This window comes from Asparagus officinalis, chromosome 10, assembly GCF_001876935.1.
Source record: "Asparagus officinalis chromosome 10, Aspof.V1, whole genome shotgun sequence".
NCBI lineage: Eukaryota > Viridiplantae > Streptophyta > Magnoliopsida > Asparagales > Asparagaceae > Asparagus > Asparagus officinalis.
The window spans coordinates 70,004,676-70,017,509 of NC_033803.1; the positions used below are offsets into that span (position 1 = coordinate 70,004,676).

The 12,834-nt window shown below is 36.3% G+C and overlaps 2 protein-coding genes across 2 annotated transcripts; one reads left to right on the plus strand and one right to left on the minus strand.

Moving 5' to 3' along the window:
• On the plus strand, positions 5-3,480 carry LOC109826882 (mRNA cap guanine-N7 methyltransferase 2; the record flags this gene model as incomplete). Its single annotated transcript, XM_020393899.1, has 10 exons — positions 5-146; positions 228-322; positions 872-943; positions 1,024-1,133; positions 1,279-1,395; positions 1,509-1,601; positions 1,694-1,762; positions 2,671-2,759; positions 2,841-2,938; positions 3,364-3,480. Coding segments are annotated over 10 exons (1,002 nt in total), but the record flags the coding sequence as incomplete, so codon positions are not given.
• On the minus strand, positions 4,885-9,136 carry LOC109826952 (uncharacterized membrane protein YuiD-like). Its single transcript, XM_020393962.1, has 5 exons — positions 8,932-9,136; positions 7,807-7,963; positions 7,242-7,292; positions 5,914-6,006; positions 4,885-5,048 (listed from the first exon to the last, which is right to left on the minus strand). The coding sequence occupies exons 1-5, from the start codon at positions 9,081-9,083 to the stop codon at positions 4,983-4,985; spliced, it is 519 nt and encodes a 172-aa protein (XP_020249551.1). The 5' UTR covers positions 9,084-9,136; the 3' UTR covers positions 4,885-4,982.

The window sequence follows — 12,834 nt, forward strand, 5'->3', positions numbered from 1 at the left end:
CCACCACCGCCTCTACGACTTCGCGAAGTCCGCCCTGATCAAGATCTTTGTCTCGCCCTACGCCACGGTCTGCGATCTCTACTGTGGCCCTGCCGCCGACATCGATAAGTGGGAAGATGTTCACATTGGACACTACATCGGAATCGGTGCGTTTTTAATCTTAAACCCTAAAAGTTTGTGTTTTAGATTTGTTAGGCGTTAATTGTTTTAAAGTTTGGATTTTTCAGATGAGACGTCTTCTGGGATCAGTGAAGCTCGGGAGGTTTGGGAGAGTGATCTGAAGCCTTACACCGCTGAATTCTGCGAATTCGATCCTTCCGTTGTAAGTAGAATAAATCCTTAACAATTTACTTTTTTTGGCAAAAAAGATTAAATTTTGAAGAAAATGCATGAACTTTCATTATTTAATGTTGGAAAGTTAGCGTGAAAACTGCCACTTAGGTGATAAGCATGAAAGTAAATTAGCCAGTTACTTCATTTACCGTCACTTACCATTCCCTTCCTAAGTTTTAACAAAACTGCCATAAAAAGTACCATGAAAAGAAATGATTCTATAGGGTAAATTTCAAGAAACTAACGTTGACTTTCATTATTTTGTCGGAAAACTAGTTGAAACTTTTATTTATGTGAGAGAACCACCGTCCATCAAGTACTACTACTTGGTACGAAGCACGGAACTAAATCAGCATTTTAACCATCTACCTTCGCTTACCCTGTCCTGAATTTGCACAATTTTACAGTAGGAACTACTGTGAACTTTGGATTTCATGATATCAACTTGAAGTAAATAGACCATGGTAGCTTTTCTGAGAAAATAGGAGAAAATAATGATGTTTTTTAGTTTGCTTTTCTTTAATTGAAATGTGCGCAGGAAAATCTAGAGTTGCATTTGCAAGATAAAGGCGTCCCCGCAGACATAGTGTGCTGTTTGCAGCATGTGCAGGTGAGTTAAGATCTTGATGATATTATTGTGTATGCTGTTTTTTGCAAGCTCTAGCTGAAGAGAAATTAATTCTGTTTTAGGTTTGTTTTGAAAGCGAGGAGAGAGCAAGAAGCCTTTTACAGAATGTGTCGGCTTTGCTTAGACCGGGGGGATATTTCTTTGGTATTACTTTGGATTCATCTACTATATGGTTTGTACTTGACATTTTCACGATATACCATCTTGTGAAGTGACATCTCTTTCAATTTGTTAGCATTTTCATCAGATTTGTAATCATCCTGAGAGCTCCCTTCTAGTTTATTATTCCTGCACTACAACTCTTGATAACTTTTCAGGACAAAGTACCAAAAGAATGTTGAAGCTTCTCACAATAGGGGTTTGAAGCCTAATGCGGTTCCAAATTGTATTAGATCAGAAAACTATGTCATCACTTTTGAAGTCGAGGAAGAAAAGTATGGACAATGAGCAATCTAATAATTCTAATTTTATTTTATTTCTTTATAGTTTCTAGATTTCTTATTTCCTTGTTCATTTTCTCAACTTGGATGTCCATATGAATCTCCAGATTCCCTTTATTTGGAAAGAAGTGTCAGCTGAAATTTTCTGATGATATGGCATCTGAAATTCATTGTTTGGTGCATTTTCCAAGCTTGATCAGGTTAAGATTTATTACTTTTGTGTTTGCATTTTAATTTCACTCAGAAATGACAATTGCACTGATTTTACAATGATATCATCATATTGTATCAGGTTGGCTAGAGAGGCTGGTTTGGAATTCGTCGAGATACAAAACTGGACCGAGTTCTATGATGATAACCGGTAATATTTCCAGCTTCATATTTTTAAATTATAACTTTGACATTCTGTCTGTGTTGTTGCTCATTGTACTAGCAAATTATATTTTGATGATTTGATGTCAGGCTTATGTTTTCTAATACTGCAATACGTGAACATGATATAATTGTCAGATATCTTATGACTGAACTGCAGAGGTTCAACCCAGAACCATCACCTCAAATCCAATAACATTCATCTGTATGATATCCAAATGTGGAAGATACCAACGCTTAAGCTTTCTGATTCCTTCTCTATGGATCTTAGTACATAAAGATGATTGCGTGAGCTTCAAAACTTGAGATGGTGTCTGATTTGAAGAGGTATAACTAAATCTTAGCGATATTAAGTTATCAGAAAACATGTCCTAAAGAAATTACATCTGCACTAAAATCTATGTAAATATTAATTTAGTAAAACAATGAGACATATATTCTACGCTTTTGCTTCCCTAAAAACCAGCAAGCTTGATAATCACATAAACATGCGCATGTGGATACTCAGTCATGCTCACGCACATCCAAACATGCACATGCACATGCACACGTAATGCGGTTTTGCTGCCGGTGGAATCAGCAAATTGATACCATGTCTTTACTCATAACCAATATGTTGTCAGGATTTCATTTGCACAAAGTAGCAAACCAGCCCAAATCTTCAATCTTCTATGGACTACCAAGTTTTCAGACTATTTTCTTTTCTTTTGTTTACAAACTAAAGGGTCTAACAAAGTGCATCTTACTGATTGCCTTTCCGTTTACTCTTGCAAATTTGAACTACTTTATTTACATATGATAGATGTGGCTAACATGTTTTTTCTACTTTTTATTTAAATAAGTAGAAGAATGCATTATTAGATCCGGCTGACCTGATTCGCATGACTTTGCTCAAAGAGCACAACTGGCAGGTATACTCCATAGTTATGGTCCCCATTTCGTGGATCCCCGAGGAAAACTTCTCATTCGTGCATTTGATGTGTTGGGTACTTGATTTAATTTCACATTCATGCTTATCATTTTCTGTCATGGTGCAGTATACTGAACGCACCACCAATCTGCTGCAGGTCTGTATTCTACTTTTGTATTTCAAAAGCCTGATCCAGATATTGCTCCCCCGATTTTCTCACCAATGTTGCCTGATGGAGATGGCATGTACGGAGAGGTAAGTATATGTTAGGGTAAATTTCACAACACTATAATGAACTTTGTTCTTGCACAAACTAGCATGGTTTTTTCTTACTAAAGAAACTTTCATGAACTTTTTTCAGACATGACATGCTTTGGACAATTTTGTCCTTATTGACTTATTGTACATCTTATACGTTATTCTTATGAATTTTGTGGGTTGGTAGATGTAAATAACAATAGTTTAGAACTTTTATCCCAGATCCTAAAGCACCTAGCAATAATTTCCAATATTTCATGGTAGTTCTCTGCAGTTTCGAAAGTTTATGGTAGTTTCCTCTAATGAAAGAAGCTTCATGTTGGTTTTATGAAACCTAGCCTATTTATTGTCTAGTCAGAACCCACATTTATCCCACAAATCTAACAAATCGTTGTTGCTTTTGTGTATGTTTATCGAAACAGCAGGAATGGCAAAGACGGTCGGAGGCAGCTGTCGACCATCCCAACCAAGAAAAGGGTATCTTGGGTCCCGGTCCAGTCGATCTAAGATTGATGGACCCGTTTAAGGGTGTTCCCTAATCAACACTCAGTCCAGATGAATCTTCATGGTGAGATGTAACATGAGTTTGATGGCATTTCTAGCACAGATTTTGGAATTGGCATTTGGACACGATAGGCAAATGTTGCGGGCAGGAACTATTTTGCTTATTTATGTACTTAAATGCCTGGTGTAGTGCACATGAACATTTACTCTGCTTGTAAATTACCATACGACAATATAGTTCAATGTAAGGGTGTTATTTTGTTATTGCTGGTTTGTGTTTTCCTTATTTTTGGTATAGAAACCTTGTATTTGTTAGTGGGTTTTTTTCCTTCTTCTTTCGATCTTTCACGTTTGTGTTTGTACTGCAGTCGGCAACCGTCGTTGGCGTCTCGAGTAAGTATATTATCTGACCGTTTAAGAATGATGTTAGATTTTGGATTTAAAACTAATCTGTTGGATCTTACTTTATAGTTTTATGTCCTCACACCTTATTTCTTATGAAGGTATTCAGTTTTGATGCCAGCAAGTTCCGACAACAAACTGGAAAGCCTCAGACCATCTATTTGCCATCAGATCCTCTCTTTTTTCTAGATGTTGTCTTTCCTGTGCACGGTTAGGCTGAGGACTATGTTTAAGATACTGGCTTCAGTTTAGTATGATTGAGGAATCATTGACTGAGTGATATACAGAGAATGCACCATCAACTTCGTCAGTGTATTTAGTCGTAAAAACTCCTGCACCTGTTATGTATCGAGTATTCATGTATCTGGGCAGACAAATTCTTCAGCTTCTTTCATGGGTAATTGCAATTTTAAGAGGCAAAGCCAAGCAAGTTGATTGTCGTCCGCTGTTTGCAGGCTGTAAATGTCCCATTGCACCTTCTCGTTACCAGACCGAATGCATCCGACTTACTCCAGTGAGCAGACATCGTGCAAATGGTTTGGGTGCCGTTCGGATATGATATTTACCATATCCATATCCGTTTACCAATTATGGATACAGATACAGATATACATTGGTAAGAAAAACTCATATCCGTATCCGCTAAAACCGGATACAGAAAGACATCTCGACCAAGCCCGGTATCGAACCCAAGAACATGGGAATCACATTGGAAACCACTAACCGTCCGGGTCCGGGTCACCTGCGGTGAACATCTCTTGATCCTTTTAAACAATTGCAAAACATATATCTAGATATTTCAAATATGGATCTTATCCGTATTTGTAATCATATCCATATCCTAACATATATTATTATCCCAGAATGCGGAAATTTTTTTTTGCACCCCTACGTGACAAACAAATGGTTAAGGACGTTGAAAGAATCTGTTCTCTCAAAGAATACAACATATGTACAGGGTCATAGCATACAATACAATGATTTCAGATCAAAGGAAATTTGGATGCAAATATCATGCCTAGGATTTTCCACAACCGAAGAATCTCAATTTTGCATTGGCGCTGCTCTGGATTGACGAAAGACTGGCATTCAAGATGTATCCATAATGTTGTCCTTCCTCCATCAAGGGTGCAAATCAAAGTTTGCCGATCAAGTGTGCAATGGAGGCTGTCACTGCCCCAAGAATTGCGCCAGCAATAACCTGGAAAAATAATGAAAAGGGGGCTGAAATTCAATCCAAAAGATCATAATGCGGTACAGTTGCAGTGCATTATTGTACCGTATTTCAGTTCAGACAACTCATATGCTTGCAAGACAATGTACTAGAAGAAAACTGTTGTCTTAGCGACCAACCTTTAACAATATATCTGAAAAAAATTGGTAGATAATGAATAGACATGGCCAGATATCAACTACATTAACAACGGGTTATTTCGTGAACGGAACAGAACAATAAGGGTTGTCTTTCGAAGTTCAAGAAAATTGTCACAGAGCAATACTAAGTTGTGCCTACAAACAAACCATATTTCGTAGAACCCACTAGCCGACGATACGTCGCAACTTTTGACAGCTGTTGCTATATTAATCTATATCAACTATGTGCTTACCTAAGAATGACCCTATATAAACAGGTTCAACCAATATGAATCATGGTTGACGTGGAAGAAAATCAATGTCCCATCTTTCTGGTCAGTGATTAGTACCGTCCTGAAAACACTGTTCATGACAAATGTAGATGACTAGAAGGATGGGATGGAATATCTCAGGAAGTTAATAGCCTATCCCTATTACATTGAGAGTTCTTTCAATCCAATGGAAAATTCTCCACAGAAATTGCTATATAGGTTTAGCCATTAGTTTGTCAGCAGTAATATAATTTTCTCAATACCTTGGGGGTCCTAACAAGAGAATCAAGATTCTCCCACGTAATTTTGCAAATTAAAAGGCCTAAAGCAGCAACAATTTCCACTTGCTATGCATGCATGGAATAGATGTAATCTAGATGTGAAACCCTGGCATCCATGAGAGATAAGAAAAGGGAAGAAAAAAAACATTAAATGGAAGACCTGAGGAGGGGTATGACCAAGAAGTTCCTGCAGTGGTCTTGAGTCAGCAAGAGGATGTTCTGCTGGAAGGTCATATACAATTTGATTTAACACCTGAAAACCAACCATAATAACTAGAATAAGAGGATGATGGGCATGGATCAAACCATCTCAGTTAGTTGCAACAAACAAAGTATTAATAAGAAAAGTTGGATGTGAAGGCAATATATGATAAGCTTTTATATTTTGAAACTCAGAATGCTGGTTATTAGCTTATTGTCTTAGCTCAGATCATCATAAGACAACAAGACAATGTAAGTAATAAATAACCGTGCAAAGAAATTAAATATAAATCCATGTTGTAAAAGAAACATAAGATGTAATTAGTGCGTTCCAAAACCAAGAACGCATGATGATGCTTCAGTATTCATTTGACATATTACTTTGATTTGATTTTGAGCTATAGTTAAGTATGCCTATGAAAACAGTTGCATACAGTTTATAAGTTTGCCAAAATTTTCATTGTAAATGATACAATCAAAGGTCACGAGTTTAAGATTAGGGAATGTGATTCCATTTGGATCTTTGGGCTATCCTCAGAAATTTTGCAAGATTCTCAACGAAGATTATAACGTCTTGTCTGTTTTCTCACTTCTTCTTTCACTTCTCCAATAGTAAATATTATCATTTTAGATCAGCATAACCAGAATGACGGATTAGGACTTCCGGAATAACTGGCAGTCGAAAACCTTATTGCTTAGTTGCCTTGGCCAGTAAATAATTACCAACTGGTAGTGTCAACATAAAGCTGGCCGTAAATGACCTGGCTATATTATTTTTTGGAGCTTTCATGACTCGAGGAGTCTCAATAGCTCCAATGTGATGGGGGGTAAATACTTAGATGACAATCATGAATACCTATTTACCTTTGTAACAGTAGTATACTTAGATGACAATCATGACGTACCTATTTAACTCTGTAACAGTAGTCAATATTATGAATTTTTCCATGTTTCAAAAGTTTTAATGTATTCCCTTCATTCTTCTGAGATAGGCATTCAATTTTTGTGCATACACATCACACTCAGCTTCAATTATGTTGTCCGAGAAAAGAGGGTTTACATCAAATTGAAAACCGATTAGTTGGTCGGCCATATGCCATGTAGACAAAAACACTCATTTAGTTCAATTTACATGTACAGTGTCCACTCCACTTATCTTGTTCAAAGTAGAAGGAATATGTAAATCCTATGATTTGATGGTGAATAAGAATCAATCAATCAATTTACAATGATGTGGTTAAGCAAAAGCAGACCAAAGTTACTAACTCTGTGATGTAAGAAACCTACCTCTGCCTGCCTTCCAGCATGTAATCTAACTCCAAAAGCATCATACATTACCTGCCAGAAAGCGGTGCAAATGAGAAGTATATACTACATATTCATCCGCACAAAGAAATGGACGTGCTGCATGCCCTATATTATCTTATTTAACTTTACAATTTACATATAAAATTTTATAAAAATTATTCGTACGTATTTTAACTGAAAACCAACAAAAATGTATGGAAAATAATGAAAATTTGTCCAATATGTGACGTCACACCATCAATTTTCTTTTACAAATTGTAAGTGAAGGGTTTGCTTTTATGATGTATTTTCAACTGCAGTTAGCCAGGTACAAATGGCAGGAATCAATATATGTGTTGTATGATGGACATGTTCTCAAAAATATATCACGATTGCCAACTTTTACATAGACTCATAAGTTAACTAGATAATAGGTCTAAATAGGGGTTCTGCAATATTTTCTCACACAAAAAACTCTGCAATAAGGGGACACATATTGCAGATTTATCAAAAACCCGATCAGTGCATATAAGTGTAGTTCAGTTAGAAAAGTTGAATTACTTACAACACATGCTAATATCATTGAAGTTGCAAAGATTGAGCCACCAAAGCCATCTTGGAACCCAATGGATACAGCAAGCGCTGTCACTGTCGCAGAATGGGATGATGGCATACCACCAGATCCGATAAGTTGCTTTGCATCCCAACGTTTTTCCTTGTACCTGCAAGTTAGGGGAAAGCATTAAAATCTTAGAGAAACGAGGGATTATACATGCATGTTAATTTCTTTATCATAAATATAATTGACTTCTTCAGAGCGAGATAAACATGACTGAAAACATGTTCTGCATATATAATATTCTCTTAAGACAAAGACGGAACTTTGATTTCAACTTGAAATTTAAGTTGAAAACTCAGAACCCAGAAATCTCATTTCTCTCTCAGTTTCAAGCAAGATAAATGAAAAGCTAGAAATTGGAACAGCAGCAGCTATTATTCGCAGAACAGAAATGGGATCAAGTCACATAAGTTAGTTCACTTTTCTTTTTCTTTTTCTGTGGGATATATGTTCAAAATTTTCCCGTATTCTTGACAAGAATATTCACAATACTAATGAGAAATTCATCAAAACTGCAAGATAACAGATGCACCACTCACATTAATCTATCCAAGAATGCATCCTCATGCCACTCAACACCCCCACATTAACAGAAAGGGGTTTTACCTAAACACTCCACAAATCAACCATATCTGCAAATTCACCACTCAAATCTAGATATTTGCTAATTGACCACCCTCAATCGTACCTTATCGAGTTAAAGCATACCCTAAAACTCATGTTAAGTAACATTCCTTGGGTATTCGTTAGTTGATTACCCGAGTCTTTCCACTTCCACCGTCCGAAAACTAACAAAGAAGTCAACTTCCGGAGTATTTTAACTCAACGTTGCAGAATTTCGTGTAAATTAGCAAGTATCTAGACATAGAGGGCAAATTTGCAAATATTGTTGTTTTGGGGGCAACGAATGTAAAAACCCTAATAATATTTAGATATCTTGAACGAATACGACGGCAAGAACGACAAAGCCCTAACCTATGAATTCAAGATCATTTCTTTACCCATTTCTCCAACCAATACCTCGATTCATGAACAAATTGGTACAGTATAACGAGAGGAGAAAGGAATTACCAAGAAGTGAAGAACTTGATGAGCTGAGCAATGGCGAAGGCCGCGAAAGCTGAGATCAGAGGGTAATTCTGTAATATCGCGAGAGATCCATAGGACGAAGACGCCGCCGGATCCGTCGAAGGAGAAGCTCCGCCATCGTTGAGCCCTCTCATCTCCCTCACTTTCTCTCTCTAAAACCTAAAAATGGCGATTATTTTCGCGGTCCTGGAGATGTGCCGGGCTTTATATAGTACGCGTTCGAGCCCCCTGCGAAATTTACATGGAAGTCCTTGTCGAATGTAAATATTGGTTTTGAGTCCTCTTGATATTCTATTTTTGTGTATGTTATTAGTGAAGAAGAACGTGCCGAAAAAGTGTAAGGATTGGATAAGTAAAGAGGTTTCCGTAATGTTTCTAGTAAAGTACGCAGAAGGTTCATGTTTGTACGGAACTAATAAATCATGAAACTCAAATGAAAGGCTCCGTCTTAATATGGGTCGTTAATCATATGCATATAGATCAAATAAAGGACAATAATTATTTGTAGGACTCATATCCGATGCATAAAGATTAAGAAAAAGTCGCATCAGAAACATTGCTCATCAACTAGGAAAAACGTGATTTTAACCGTGATAATTGGTCTGTACGCCAATGTTTTTATTCCCTCCAGATTCTCCATATGCTTGAAGCACGTAGTACAAATCATATCAGAACACTTTTCATATTCCATATCCCATATTCCAAATGTTCTGATGTCCGTCCATCAAATGACTTAAATATGATTTTATCTCGCTCGTAATTATTCACAATTTTTTCTTCTCGGTTTTGGTTAGTCTTCATTAACCTTCGTGCTTGTGAGGTTACTTGCCCAAATTTCCTTCTTTAAAGCACCATGAAAATTAGACGGTCACAAGTTTAATTGCTTACCTTGATAAATTTTGGAGCTATATTTAGGTTCATTATCAATAATCCTATTTATTTGATGTATTATAGATAAACATCTTGAACTTCATACTTTAAAAAAAAAATTACCAACCAAACACCACAAAATCCAAATATCTCATAACCCGACATTCAAATTGCAAGCAAAGATGAGCGTTGCATGGTTGGATTTCAAAGGTTTCGTAAAAAAGTGAATAAATGTGATAAACTGGTTTAAGCATATATTAGAAGAAGTAACACACTTGAAGGATTGAATATGAAAAGAAATTAGCACTTATGTTACAGTTATTAAACAAATATAACTTGGAAGGCATTCATAATTTGGATGAATAGAAATTTCTTACCTGGAGAGAATAAAACTGAGTCACTGGAAAAGGGGGAAAAAAACTTGAGTGTTGTTAATTTGGAATCTATTCCTTTATACAAAAGGGAGAACCAGAGAATCACTGTTCATGCTACAGTAAATTGAACAGTAATTGATTGTGGAGCCCACTTCCTTCCACTGACATATTTCCCACAATTTTAAATCACAGCTAAAAATTTGAAATTCGAATCTCCCCCAATTTCAAATCATTGTTGTCATATATCTGTATCAGCTCAAAATTTAAATTTCAAAACACCCCCAATAATTCTCACCCCGACCCTCATTCGTCAGAGATAAAAAAATCGCCTCAAGAAATCATCGCAAACGATCTCTGCCTTCCGATCCCCGAGTATAGACAATCGCCGATCCCCAAACCTAAGCTCAAACGCCTCAAGAAATCATCATCGTCGTCCTCAGCAGCAGAAGCAGCAATCCCCGCTTGGAGTCTTCGATTTCTCCAATGCCGCTCTCTGTCTCTATTCATTAGATCCCCATTTCTAGGGTTTTTTTAGCCCCCGCAGATCGAAGCTCGATTCCCCCCCTGATGTCTTCGCTTGCGGCGTTCTCCTCTGGCTCCAGGGCTTCGGTCTCGAATCTCCTACGGAGCTCGAGGAGTGGAGTGATCGGAGTGCCTCTTAGGATTTTGGGGGGATCGAGAGCGATGAGTTTTGATTTGAGGAGGGGGAGGAGGGTGAATGTGATGGCCAAGATCGTGAAGAAGGGGAAGGTGAAGCATGAGATCGATCCCAATGCCAAGATCGTGAATTTTTTTATATTACTTACTATGCTACGAATTATTCTTTGAGCTTTTGATCTTACTCACAAACTTGAAAAGATAGCTTAATTTTGGTCTCATGGTTTGTAGGTACAAAAGATGGCTGCTGAAACTGGACTAGACTCCATAGATCAGGTCTTATCTCTTGAGTCTAAGTATGAGCAGGTAATTTTTATTTGGGGGAAAATTTAGGTGTGACTATTGTCATGAATATGTGAAGGTGGTTGTGCCAACGTATTATAGTTCTAAAAAAAATACAGGTATTATTAAGCTTTAGTTCCTTAATTTCTAAATGCAACAAAAACTGTTTTATGAAAGGCATGTTTAAGATCTACTAAGACATTTTAATCTTAACTTTTTTTCGGTAGGGCCATGGAGAACAGCTGCAATCCCCAAACTATAGTAAATCTATGAAGCGGCTTGATAAAACTGAAAAGGTATTATCTTCAACATAATAACTCATTTGAGTATTAGTATTCGTTAATTATGGAAAATGACTTATCTTAAGTATATAACATGAACAATTTTAGAAGCTTATAGAATCTTTCTTGAGCACTTATAATTCAAATTAGGCTTACTGAACTTTGACTCCTTTAGTTTTAAATTCAACGATTATAGTTCTGAAAATAATTAGGTAGTATTCTACTTTGATTCTTTTTTTTAAATGTAACAATTATATTTCTAAAAAAAGGGCAGGTATAAAATAGAGCTACTAAGACATGTTACTCTTAAAATTTTTTTGTAGGATATTGGAGAACAATTTCAGTCCCCAAACTACATATCTACGTTACATCTTAATGCCAAGTTGTCCTGTTATGTTACTACTTTGTTATTGTTTATTCAGGCACAAATGATGCTTTTAATGAAACCATAGGAATTAGATGCAACAAGAGGGTGCAAACTTTGAATGAGTCAAGGAACACCCATGAGTGATATTTCAAATGGTAAGTGTAAGACAATATTTTTTAGTTTTCCTGTTAGAAAAAAATGCATTACAAGAGAGAATATCTATTGAAGAGTTTACAAGTTTTATGAATTGTTAGTATGTGCAGCCTTATCAATTAAAGCTTAATCCACTTTTTTCCAGACTATTTTGTTATAACTCAATTAACATGTTTATTTGGAATAAATAAATCTTATAATTATCTATAACTTGCAGCTGGACATTCATTGCTACATTCGGCCAATTCTATTCTAAGGAATATTGGTGCCAACTCTAATTCATCGCCAAATCAGATAGGCATATTATCAAATTCCCCTAATGGACTCCTCAAGTGCTTTAGTGAACTTGACAGATGGATCAACTTCTGAAAATCAACTATATATGGATGGCAAGGGTGCAAATTGCTTTCAAATGAACCAAAGACAAGCTTTGAGAAACCATTAGTTTACTTAGCTTCTCAAGCAATGTATACTTTCCACTTGGTTACCTGAAAAATTGTTTTTGAGTGTTGTTATTCTAAAATTAGTCAATTTTGAGTTATTTATAGAGTTTGTATTCTATTTTTCCATTTGACATCCTTTTGGTTTATTTTGTTCTTGCAATTACAGAAGCTAGGACAACAGTTTCAACGACTCCAATATCTTTTACTTTTGTCCATGTTTTCAGTAAGATTCAAGGATCTACAATGGAATCAAGGATTTGTTTGCTTACTATTTCAATGAGAGACCCAATCCCAACTTAAGCAGCTCTTCAAATTTAAGGTTTAATTCTTACTCTCCTTTTGATTTTACTTCAGCCATTATCTTGCTTTTTGCAAAGCTTTTTCATCATTAAATATGTTTTTCAACTGCTCCACCACAGATTGATGGAAATGAAAGCACATTAAGTCTATTAATAAGA